The sequence below is a fragment of the Lissotriton helveticus genome, chromosome 1_1 (genome assembly GCF_964261635.1).
Source record: "Lissotriton helveticus chromosome 1_1, aLisHel1.1, whole genome shotgun sequence".
NCBI classification, from domain to species: domain Eukaryota; kingdom Metazoa; phylum Chordata; class Amphibia; order Caudata; family Salamandridae; genus Lissotriton; species Lissotriton helveticus.
The window spans coordinates 493,236,059-493,249,833 of record NC_136057.1 but is presented as its reverse complement, the minus strand read 5'-3'; the positions used below and the strand labels follow the sequence as shown (position 1 = coordinate 493,249,833).

The 13,775-nt window shown below is 40.6% G+C and overlaps 1 protein-coding gene across 6 annotated transcripts in view; it reads left to right on the top strand.

The window, feature by feature from the left end:
• The window catches only part of LOC144812382 (dihydrofolate reductase-like), a 453,064-nt gene that overhangs the window by 362,655 nt on the left and 76,634 nt on the right, over window positions 1-13,775 (top strand). For all 6 annotated transcript variants that reach the window (XM_078673936.1, XM_078673934.1, XM_078673933.1 and 3 more), the window contains one exon: window positions 12,294-12,399. In XM_078673936.1, coding sequence (XP_078530062.1) covers window positions 12,294-12,399 — 106 coding nt within the window. The remainder of the gene's footprint in view (window positions 1-12,293; window positions 12,400-13,775) is intronic.

The following is a 13,775-nucleotide window of genomic DNA, read 5'->3' as shown; positions in this document are numbered from 1 at the left end:
GCACATAAAAAGAAAGGCATGTTGTATCTTTTTATGTGAGGAGTTTTCTGCCCCTTTTGCGAAATCTCCTCAATTGGTAAACTTACTATTAAAATGCAGCTTTGTAAATCCCAAAACAAATATATACTTACACAAAAGTGTAAGTTTACCTTTCTGAATCAAGCCCTCCGTGGCTCGCCCGCTTCTGCTTTTCCACCACTGAAACCTGCAGCAGCAGGTAGGATCACTGAATTGGTTAACCAAATTCAGTTCGATCATGGCTCACTCTGCCATTTGCTAAACGGGCATCATCTTTAAAGTGCTTAGAACTGTCCTCTCTATCCCACTCTTGTAGTTGATTTTTATCTCTGCTTTCTCTTTTTGTCACTGTTTTTCCTTCTTTCTCTTCATCCTTCTTTCCCCCTTTTGTGTTTTTCTTTCTCTTGCCCAGGATTAAAATCTGTAAAGGAAAAAAGCGCTCCAGTCCCTAATAAGTGGGTGCAGGAGGGACCTGCCTGCGACCATCAGCTTTAGTTAAGCACTACCTGGATCATGCTTGTGTACTAGGTGAGCGAGAATTTGCACAAGTATGGGGAGTTCGCCTGTTGTTATCTTGTTATGGACACTCTAAGTGGGGCTCCAGCCACATTGTATTTCTGATAATTGTAGAGTGACCAGGATTTCAAAACCTTAAACCAGGATAGTCAGTAAGTGTTAGCATAGAAATGCAAAGACAAGTCACTGACATAGCATTATGGTATCACCTATCTCCAGAGACATTGCTATTGCTGTTGTTTTTGTCGTGATCAAACACTAATGGTAATGGTAATGAAATGGTAATGTTCAACTCAATTTAAAAATTGCTAATTTCAGCATGGACATGTGGGGTTTTAAATCTAACACTTGGAAAGCATAGCATGAAACAAAAACATTGTTGCAAGTGGATTACTTAACAAGTCAAAGACAAAATGTTTTACATGCTCAGGTGAGACTAGCAAACTGACCTGTTTGCTGCCACATCACACCACATCACACAGGTCCCTTGGGTGCAGAGGATAGCGCCCGCACCACCACACCGCCGCCGCTAGCGGGACGAGGACAAGGGAAGAAAGCAAACTGCATCCCCCAGGTGCCTTAGCGGCGCGAACGCCGCCGATGGACTCAGGGAGCGCCAGGAGGCGCACAAAAGGGCGAGAGAGCTCCCGCGCCATGGGACGCGCGCGGGCGTGTGCCGGGCGAAGCCCGGGACAAGGGCGGGGCCGTCTAAGGCCATCAGAGGCTGGGCTGGGCCACCCCTCTAACTCTTGAACAAAATTGGACTGGGCACCTAAAAAGGTATTGAAATTGTACTGCTGGGGAAAGGTTGCCAAAATGTATTATTGTTGATTTAGGTCTGTACCACCTTGGGCTATAAGTTTGAGGTTTGAGTATCACCCATTCCTTATAAACAATTAAAATATGGCCAGAAGACGAGCCACAAAACCCTTGATGGAAAAAACGCGCACTACTATAGATTCATATCTAGTAAAAGCAGTTAGTGCCTTATCTGAGGAAATAGATCACACTTAGAGGCATCTATCCAGGGGGTCTAGCTTTGCATGTGGAACCTAGGTTTGTGAAGAGCGTATTTTGGCCAGTGAAGACAGCCTCAGCATCCCTACGCTAGGTGCTACCCCTGAAGATGTAATCAGTACAATCGTTGGCGTGAACAACATTAATGACGACCACTCTTGTATTTTAAATACACCTACATTATCTATACTGGCCATCTCTCCCCACTCTTCCCGCATCTCCCCAATTAAAACAAAGGGATACATAAAGAAAGCAACAGGTCAGGGAAACACAAAGGCCAAGAAAGATAAAAGAATTACCACACGGGGGGTACAGCAACCACAAGTATTAAACAAGGCACAGATGTCGCCCAAGGTACATTAACCTTAGAAGCTATCTCTGACAAACTAATTGAGCTACTTAGGCCACTATATTATAGGATAGGTAACTTAGCTAAGGAAGTCCATAAGCTAAGTGGAAGCATTGATACAATTAATACAAGGATACAGCAATGTAGACCAAGGGTAGAGGTAAATAGTGAGGTAAACAGCGAGGTTATTACACTGGATACTAATAGTAATAGTACTCCATCTGTGCCCACAATTAACAACCATCACAAGGAGAGACCATCTATAAACAATTTAGACCCCAGGGAAAAATTAAAGGAACACTCTATGTTAACCAGAGTAATGCCAACTACTGATCTTAACCCTGGCTTGAACCAATGGGAGAAATCAACCCCAGGGGCTAGTAAACATCCAGCAAATGACGCCACTAAATTAGGATATTTAGAGCCAATGTCTCCCACTATAAATAAGACACCTACATCTATCAATTTACCACCTGAGTGTGGTGCTTATGTAGCGGTCCTTGTTAATGTGCCCAAATTACGGAAAGACCAGATGGAAAACCACGAAACACTCAAAAACAAAACTATACATTGGTTGTCTAATAATTGTGGTTTTCCAATGGCTGGGGCAAACCAGGTTTTGCTAACTCAAAGGGTGGGGTGGATCGGTCCCCTCAAGAAATTGTTTGAGGGAGATTGCATAATTATTAATTTTAGGACTCCTGGGTGGGCACGGAATACCCTTGCGAACGCCCCTTCTCCGTCACATTGGGAGTATAATACGACCCTCCTGCCTTTAGGATATTTTTACAGACACCTGATGGCGATCAATAATTATGACAGCCCCAACTACAACCCTAATTTAATAAAATGCTACTATCACTAATACCGCCACCCTGCATCACCGTTCCAATATAAAACAGATTTCAAGCACTTAGTTCCTTAGAGGATAATGATTGACTTTCGATAGTCTATGGGACATCTCAGAAACATAACCCAATAGGGACTTTGCACAAGGATGTTGATGGATTAGCTGCATATTACCCTCTTTACCAATCACAGGTTAAGCCATTCTTTTCTTTATTGTTGCAATATTGCAGGATACCCCATCCAGAACTGCCCATTACTACTATAAGAGAAACAAAAGACATATTCCCAGGGAGGGGCAACAGAAACTCCGATAATAACAACTGTGGAAACAACTGATATATCCTCTATGGAGAGCCCAGGTACCCCCCTATGTAAGCCTATAAACGATAATTTAAATGAAGGCTACACTCTTGTAACGTGGAATATTGCAGGCTTTAGTAAGAAACAGGACACGCCGTTCTGGAGGGATTTTATTACCTCAGATTATGATATAATTTGCCTCCAGGAAACCTGGTGCAGAGAACCGATCTTTGTAGAGGGCTATACTTCACACTGGATAAATGCCGCTGACTCTGCGGCAGGTAGAGCAAAGGGTGGCCTATTGATTCTTGTCTCTAATAAGCTGAATGTATGCAACATTAAAAGTTGTACAGCAGTAGATATGCATAGCCAGGTGATGAGACTTCATTTCTTTAAGGGTAAAGACTTGGTTTTAGTTAACTACTATAACAACATATTTGATAACAGTCGGGGGTCTGTAGTCTATACATTAAATAAAGAAATTGGAAGGGCGATGGCATTGTCCAGTAAGGTAGCCATTATCCTTTGGGTCGGTGACTTTAACATCCAGGCATGTCCGCTGCCTCAACTAAGATATGTGGATTTAGGAAGGGCCATAATGCCGATGATAATGATGACCATATGCATTTCCCCCACTGCGAGTATGGTACAGCCTTAAATACACTAATAGCAAAATGTGATCTTGAATTATTAAGCTGTACCATGACTAGGGGAAATAATAAATGCCCAACCTTTACCGGTAGGAACGCCGCCACCAACATCGACCACATACTGATTTCATGTAACAGTGATTATTCAAATCTATGCATTACAGAACAAGCCATAAGTGATCATAACAGTATTTCTTTATCACTGCTATGCTGGGGGCATAAATCACCTCGTAATGATCGTATCCCCAACATCGCCTCTTCAAGACCAAACGGTATGAGGATAAAATGGGCTGGCGTTGAACCGCAAAAAATACAAAGGGATGTGGTAACGAAATGCAGAAGGGAAATAGATTATTGTCTCAGTGACGAGGCTAATTCCAATTTAGTGATCTCTAGTTTAATAAAGATAAATAATATAATAGAAGGTCTACTCACCATAGAGCAAAAAAACAGGAGCATGCTGGATGGTTTGACCACAACTGTACTCAAGCTCTATATAGACGGAAACAGGCTCTTGGTACTAAACCCCGAAATACAGTATATATCCAAGATTTGCGTTTTGATTATAGGTCAACTATCAAGGCCTGGAAAATAAAACTCTAAGCTGACGCATGGGACCAACGTAGCCTAGCAGCAGCTACTAACAACAGCAAATTATTTTGGGACACAATAAATTGCCCTTTTTTAAAGGATAACTGTGTACCAGAATTAACTTCGCATGTAAACTGCAATGCGTGGATCGAACATTTTACAAATATTTTTAACCCAGATAGGGATGCTTTAGATTTATCCGCAACTAATGATTCTATATGGCCTACATTACCCTTGTTAATAAATGTCGAAGAGGTGCATGAAGGGTTAGTCAATAGCAAAGGGGGCAAAGCACCAGACCCCGATGGGGTGCCGATTGACCTATACAAAAATGAAATGAATTTATGGGCCCCGATTCTAGCCAAGATTTTTAATGCTGCCGTAGTGGGTCAATTTCCGTTGTCCTGGGGCAGTCACTAATGATCTCACTTTTAAAAAAAGGCTCAAAATCAGAAGCATGTAATTATCGTCCAATATCACTATCAAGGTTATGAGCAGGATTTTGTTAAAAAGGCTTGAAACCTGGGCCTCAGATAATAATATCCTTTCCCAAGCACAATACGGGTTCAGAAAGAGTGTAGGAACCCTGGAACAGTGTGTCAATCTTAATCTCCTCATCAGTAAATATACATTAGCTAAAGGGGGCAATATGTTTTATGTTTCGCCGACTTGAGTAGCGCTTTTGACCTTGTGAACCACTCAATCCTGTGGTCTACATTACTTGACTCTGGCGCCGCAAAGGAAATTGTATATTTTTTAGCAAGAGTTTACGAGAGGTTATCAAGCAGAGTACGATATGGGCCTGCGGGCGAATGTACCCTCTTTTTTAATGTAAAAAGAGGTATCTGACAAGGTTGCGTCCTGGCCCCACTATTGTTTTCACTATTTATTAATCAAGTTGACGCAACATTAAGACAGATTCCTGCGGATGCTCCAGTGATAGACGGAAAGGTCGTACCCATTTTATTATATGCAGATGATGCCGTTTTATTATCACGTACCCCGATTGGTCTACAGCGGCTTATTAATAATTTTACATTGTTTATTAACGGGAGAAAACTTTTAATTAATAAATCCGAGACATTTGTTATGACGTGTGAAAAATTTAAACCAACTAGGACTTTTTATCTAGAGAACACTAAAGTGCCATCGGTCAAATTGTTCTGTTACCTGGGTATAACATTTGCAGGTAACGGAAAATGGACATGCGAACATGAAAATGTGCGTTATAAAATGGGCAGGAATACTAATAGTATTTTTAGATTTTCTACAAAATTGGGGATTCGCCGAATAAAAGATATGGTGGCCATCTATAACGCTAGGTGTGTGTCTTCCGCACTTTATGGGGCAGGAGTCTGGCGTCACTGCTACGATAAGTCACTTCAGCAAGATGAAAACACTTTTCTTAAACGTTTGCTGAGTGTGCCAGCCTCGGCTTCCACGGAATTGGTACACCAGGAAGTGGGAATTAAATATATTTCGGACTTAGCTGCCTTACGCCCCCTGCTATTGTGGCGATCTATTTGGTCCAAAGAAGAAACACTATTTACGCAATTAATTATTAAAGATTGTTTGAAGTTGGACCACTGTTCTCGTATTCCCTGGCTAAGTTTTATCCAACATTGGTATAGTTTTTGTTTAATTGTACCAATCACGTGGAGCCGGAGTATGCAGACTCAATTGCAAAAAAGGAGTTAAAAACAACCTTCCTAGCTTATAAAAGGGAGGTGCGTGGGAGAACAATTGGGGAACAACCCACTCTAGTATTTTACCAGCAATTAAACCTTGGAATTGGTTTTCAGGTATATTTGACTGAAGTGACTAGAACTTCCCACTGTTTTGTACAGACACACTAAAGGCTAGGGATTGTTCACCATCTTGTGGCTTTCCCGACAATGAAAAAAAGTTCTAATTCTGTATGCCCATGTGATAATATATCCAATCAAAGTTGCTGTCATTTTTTAATGTTCTGTAAATGTTATTCTTTTTTAAGGAAGTTTTATCTGAAACCTATCTTTTTCAAATATAATGTACGATCTACTACAAATGCTATGAATTTAATGTTTTCTCTGAAAGGTCCAGATATTTGATTTTATGTTGCATCCTACATTTTAAAATGTATAGCTGCTAGGAAATCTATCAACCTTTGAGTACGCATATTTATATGTCATGATTTAATCAACCAAGATAGCACGTAAGCACTTTTATGGAATTCCTGGTGACAGGTCTTGCACCAGTGACTTATATTTAACAATCTATGCGATTAACAAGGGTTGTCATGCACTAGTTGCATATTGAATTTAGTGTCAGCGGTATATCGCACTTCCTGCAAAATTTGCATGAAATGTAAATTGATTGCAGATGGTATTTTATTGCGAAATTTGCACACAACGTAAAACTGATAGCACTTGGCACTTTTTCAAAATCTGTATGAAATGTAAACTAATTGCATAAGGTATTTTAATGTGATATTTGCACATAATGTACTAGTTGTATATTAAACTTGGCATTAGCGGCACATTGCACTTTTTGCAAAATTTGCACGAAATGTAAATTGATTACATATGGTACTATATTGCGAAAATAGCATACAACCTAAAACTGATAGCACTTGACACTTTTGCAAAATCTGCACGAAATGTAAACTAATTGCATATGGTATTTTACTGCGATATTTGCACATAATGTAAAATTGTTAGCACTTGGCAATTTATTTACGACTTTGCACGATTATAATTTGCCTACGTCGTATATAAAGTTACGCATGCTGTTTAGCAAATAATTGAGAATCTAATATGGGTTGCCAATAATAGTTCTGTATTTTAATAAGATGCTTATATGGTTGTTATTGGCAAACAGAATAAAGCTTTTGAAACGAAAAACGAAACGACATGCTCAGCTTTTACCTCTTCTTCTGAAGCAATGGTAACAAAAGACAGCAGCTTTGCTTGTAGCACAGCTGCCATATTTACCAGATCCATACTTGACTACATGGGCCACATCAGTTTTTTCTTTTCATTGTGGGACTTGTAGTCCTTGCTTTACCTTTGGGATAAGCAAGAGTAGAAGCCACTGAATGCAAAGAAAAAACCTGAATGAGAGCAGCTAGCCACATATAGACCTAGGAAACTTGGCAGGGCTGTGGTAGATGAAGACCCATTTTCGTATTATGCTGAATATGCAGTTAGGTTCGAAAGAGGTATGAGAAATGTCATGCTTGTACTCATTCAACCTAAGGAAACCACAAGTATATCATTTAGTAAAACATGTCAGGACGCGAGGACAGATGTAATAACAAGCACTGGCAAAGCCAATCGGTCTTGGCAATGACAGAGCTTTTGGCTTTGTCAATGTAAATGTCTTCAAACCATGTTACGAAGCTGCCTGGAATATAAAGTGACAGTTATAGTTGTCACTTCATATATACTGGGTAAATTGCTGTGAAATGTTTGGTTTAGCAACTATTACATAAATGCAATTACAATATAATAAAGCACATTACCAGGAGGCCTCCAAATATAGTACTTCCCCCACTCCGGAAACCCCCACCCCAAGAGTTTGGATTTGCCCATTAACCTTCCTACAAGGAGCTTCATCCGCATATTTGATAAAAGAGCAGTGAAGAATAGTTTAATGGATCTGTCATAGCCAAATGTGCTAAATTTTGATGATTCTTTAATGGCCACTTAAAAACAGAAATATACACAAAAAGGAGGAGAATATTTTCTTTAGACAATTCTATTCAATGGTACACATGAGTACATGTTGCGAGTTGATTGGCAAGGTAAAAAAAACTTTGACCTAATGTGAAATGACAGTGGTTCATAATGTAGCGTGTTCCATTGCATCAAGTAACCAGGAGAAGGCTGCTGAGCGTAAGATATCAGGTAAGCAATGCCATTGTATCTGCGTTTGTTTATACGTCCCTATGTGTATTGGTCAAAGTCACATCCTGTTATTACAAAGCAAAAAAGCATTGTTTCCCATTCAGCTCAAGTGAGTCTGGAATGTTAGATGGGGGGACACAATGAGGGGAGAGGCAAAGAGTGGATATGTGAAGAACAAGGAGGGGGCAAGCAGCAATGAGGGAGGTGGCGAGCGGGTGGGTCATGCAACGCGGGAAGGGGTTGCGGTACACCATATGTAAAATGACAGTGGTTGTTAATGCAGCATGCTCCATTAGAACATCCCTACCTCGGCTGCACACATGATGAATTATTAGCAAGGGCAATTTCAGCCAAGTGGTGCTTGAAAGATGCTCTCATTCCGCCTGCACTGATGCCCACACTTTTACCACCAGAAGCGAGTACCTTTTAACTACACTTGCAAGACATGGACAAAGACAAAATAGAAAGAGAAACGACAGACCTTCCCAATTCCAAGATGGCCAAGGATCATGTGCAGGAAAGGAAATACTTCTATAAAAGACACTACCATATACATATATAAAGATATATATATATATATATATATATATATTTGTTTGAGACACACCCAGAAAGCACAGCAATTATTTTGTAACCATAATCACAGTAGTGACAGCAGAGCAATTGAAGCAGGTGGTGAGCAACAAGCTGGTAATCGTGGTGTGCATCTAAGAAAGCACAAGTAAACTTGGCAACTGTTCTATCAGGGTTAATGAAGAACTACATTTGTGTGCGGCAGTGAAGCAGGCGGGAACAAGCAGGAGGGAGTTGGGGAATGGAACAGCCACCCTTGGAAAACTGCAAATGTGACGAGATAAAAACACATGTCTAAGAAAACTCAAGTTAACATGGCAATTTCTCTATCATGTTCAATGAAGAACTCATCTTTTCCAATAATTCTTCTTTTCTCTGCGCTTCTAACTCTCTGCATTTTGTCTGCTCACAGCGCCGGGACGCCCCTTGGCTGGGGCAGGCCGCGCGCTATACAAATTACCATAACATTAACATTAACATTAACTACATATTTGTGCAGCTATGGAGCAGCCAGGAACAAGTGGGAGGGGCATGTGGGACAGAACAGGCACCCTTGGAACAGCAAATGTGACGAGATAAGGACAAGATTTACAGGGCTGTTTACAGAAATGTCGCTAGGAGCAAGCATTTGCTTGAAGTGCTCAAAATAAAATTTAAAAGTATTTCTAAAACCAGTTGCCTCTACTGGGCGCTGTGGATGGATAGTAGTAATCGGTCCCTGCACTTGTGGAGGGCTAAATACAGGAAGAGGTATGACGCTTGTAAGCCGTGGACAAATGGGGAGAAAAAATAGGAGAGCGACGATGGAGCCAGAAAATAGGAAGCCTGTGGGGGGATGAAGCCCACAAGTTATGTAAAACATGTCTCATCGAGACAGTGCATGCGTTGTCTAGAGCCAAGACCCCAAAAATACACTATTCCAGCAAATCTGCATCATCTGGTCACCCAAAATGGCATGTCCAATTGCCATAATGTACAACAAGGGTTGCTTTAAACAGTCTTTTGATCCTTCAAAGGGCATAACCATTTCTTTTTTATTTGTTGTTTTACATAGCTCTAACTTGTCACCTTGCAGTCGCTTCAGAGTGCTAGGAGATACAGTATGCAAATTGAAATGCCAAAACAAAGTAGCGTCCACACAGTCAGGGTGAGTAGAGGGATCCTCATGCATTCAGAAGTATGTTCTGAAAGGCAATGCTATCTTACTCGTGCCCCTTGGTCAACTCCAGGAGGCTGTAAACAATTCATCAAATCCCAAACTACAATTAAGTATCCATCAATTTAACTTTCATACTCAATACACAATGAATTTCCAATTGTCTATATTCACCATCTGTCCATTCCTCACTCCAGATACAATCTTGATACAATACTTCGGATGATCCCCAGACATAAGACAGTAGTGGTGATCTCCAGAGATGGACAAAAACTCCATAACTTGAAACAACACTCCAGATGAGTACAGCAAAAGCAAAAAGGTGATCTGATCCCCATACTGAATATGGTAGAGTTGGCCCTTAATCACTGGAAAAATACCCTCCTAATTGAGCTTTCAGCACTAAGCACTGAATCCAGACTGCAGTGCATGCATTGGATGTGGCTGGTAAGAAATTAGTTTCAACGTCATTACAAAAGACATACTTTATAACACACAGTCTTTACCTAGAAATGTAAATCATTCAACATATATGGTAGCAGAACATCCCCCAAATGCAGCTAGGCTCATGTCTTCCTTCTCCTCTCTGTAAACATATGTATTGAGGCCCCTTGAGACTGCTGCAACATATAGGTCATTGGTGGTTTGAGTCCCTGACAAAGCCAACTCAGTCTTTCATCTTTCTGAGGAAGTTAAATCAAGTATGGTTAAACTGGTTAAAAGCAGTACCAGATATACACAACACTTTAAATTTGAAGCTGCAAAATGTGTGCATACCAGTAAGTATGCAAACAGAACAAAACATCAAGACACACAAAACAAAACTCATATTTTCACCAAAACTCCTCAGGGAAGTGTAAATTATTATCAGAAAATGCAAAAAAAAATACAGTATCTGCTTTCTGCTTTTAAATCTTATTAAGCAGATTTTTTCCACAAATTGTAAAGCAATACATTCTGGCTGGAGCCTTCTCTTGATGTTATCATTACAGGGGCCATGCCCCCCAAACTAAATATTCCTGACTCTGGGCCTGGGTCAAAACTACCAGCACGGTAGACTACGTTACGTTTTGGCAATTTTAATGTGTTTTTAAAGTTTTGATTAACCTAAATAAACAGTCCAATTGTAGTGTAGTTCCTATTTCCCTAATAGGCCCTGTCATTGGAATAATATACCCTATAGATTTGGCATAGGACTGAGGTCAGTATGCCCCTATCGAGTATATTAAACTTAATTACTTTGTGTGCCAGCTACCTCAGAGGCCACTAGAAACTACTTGTAAACAAGAAGGGAGTAGTTTCCGTCAACTACATTAACCTGACAACTTTGTTTCCCTTTAGAATCTGAACACTCTCAGAATCGTGGAAACAACAGATAACCGTTTCACTCAGCTAATCGTACATGCTTAATTTCTTCAGAGTTACTCAGAAAGAATAGACGGGCATTTCAATAAAAGGATTTATTGAACAGTCTTGTTTCTCGTGTAAGAGATATGAGCTGTTACAATCGTAAGACAGTATGCGATATCTATTATATACAGCATAAGCAGTAGAAAAAAATAATACTGCGCTAGCATTAACTTTTTGCTATGACACATATATTCATATACATAAATAACATAAGCTAAAAATGCGAGTACTCATAAGATGCTTCTCTAACTAGTTCTACCCCAGTGTATCCAACCCAAGTGTAGTACAAGGTAAGAAGTAGGTGATGTATTCTATAGTATGGTATGCTATAGTCTGTATGCCAAGTTTGTATGCCAAGAGTCCATCTAGGTACTAGTCAGCTCCATACCTTGAGAATGAGAGAGGTGGGAATCTCTTTCTGGGTTTCGAACTCTAACACTCTGCGAAGGGAGTCAGAACACCTGAGGCTGGATTCTCTGCGAGCAGGGATGACAGCGTCTCTTGTCAGTGCGTCAGGCTGGGACACGGGCTCCTCTAAAGTCAAGGTCTCCTCCAACTTGCTTGGGCAAGGGAAGGTATATTTATACCTGGTAGGTGCCTTGGAATGGTAGCATTGACGTAAAGTTGGGCAGGGGAAGACGGCAGGAATGAACCCTTTGAGAATAACGAGTCATGCATAATAAATGAGTACTTGGAGAAATCAATAATCCTGTGCTAGGGGAAACTCCCAAGAACTTAAGGGTCTGGTTTCTAAGAACTCGTTGTGACGTTGGGATGGATGGATGTAGGTGACCATGCTTGTATTTGGATAGCATGGCTAATGCCTAAATAAGGATTGGGATCTTATGGGCAATGCGAATTGTGCCTATATAAGGACATGTTTCAGGAAAACCTATATACGGACACCTAAAGTGGAATACAACACAATGGTGATACTCACTGCATATAACATAACAATACATTTTGATTTGTTTTAGGAAAGAAGAATTTAATTATGTGGGGTCGAACATCTTTTGAAACGTTTCCAGAAAGCCTTCTTCCACTTCCAAATGCTGTTATTGCACTTCTCAGCAAAACTATAAGGTATGTCACAGAGGAGCTGTACTTGTACAGAACCTTGCCACTAGGGAACATATCTGTGCCTCACAAGTTGATTTTGGATTTGGTTGGGTGGCATGGCTGCAACAGGTTTCTCAACTGATTTGCTGCCTAGCTGCACAGGTACATTTCTGCTGATCTGTTTATCAGCAAGTGGTGGGCAAATACGCTTTGTGTGAGGTTTTATTTAGGCGAAGTGAGGTTTCATTTGGGCAGAGTGCATGTTTGTTACCCATGTTGTGCCATTCTCTCCTTCTGCCTGCAGAATACTTGTAATTTCCTTTTTCTTTATGGAGGTTCTCGTTTAGGTGGGACTGCAACTTCATTATTGCATGCAGTACAGATCTAGAAGTTTGGTCTAACACCTGTGTGACCAATTACATGAACTTACCAGTCGCAGTGAGTGGGGCGGGGCAGGAGGGAAGTCGACAGACGACCGAATATGTTTTATTTATTTGTCAAATTTTACCTATTTCGCCCTCTAAAAGAAAATTCTCAGCACACAATAGTATCTACTCACAATGGTAATCAAAGTGCAGAGTGGGAGCACAATTTCAACACAGGAAAGTAAATTCTTGTACTTTTCCTTTATTTCTTGTATCTTCAAACAGCCCAAACAACCGACACGTCTTTCATCGCTTACATGGTAAATGGTCCCGCGTCTAGGCTGCACAGAAAGAAATGGGATAGGCGATGTATCAACTGATACACTATTAGGGGTACATAACGTTTCTACAATCTCACCCAGTGATAGGTGACAAAGGAAATCTCGGTAAGTCTGTTACGTCATTACATCATGTTACATCATTTTGAAGCAAAGGATACAAACTTATATCCAACTTACCAAAAGCAAAGAGGGAGTGAGAAACGTATACTTCAACCTGTGTAACCCATTTAGTGGTTAAGGGAGATATCGATAAATACCTTTGTTCTCTTTACGTATATCCCTGTAAAAAATACAGAAAAGGGCCCATAAATGAGTACAGCTTTTCGACAGTCACAAAGAAACTACTGTCAGAAAATGTGAATAAGGAATAAAGGAAAAGATCAAGAATTTACTTTCCTGTGTTGAATTTGTGCTCACACTCAGCACTTTGATAACCATTGTGACATTACTATCCTGTGCGGAGGATTTTCTTTTGTATGTTTGGTTGGCTTAGGCCACCGGTTTTGGGGAGATCGGTGGTTCTCCTCACCTTACAGCATCGAGATAAAGATAGGCTTTTTCAGACCACTATCTGTGCTATTCTCCTGAGTGGCGTCATTTTCCTAAAAAACAATACCACTGTCCAATAGCGTTTGCCTATTCCGTCGTCTGTTGACTTCCCCCCTCCTACCCCTCCCTGCCACTTCCCCACTGC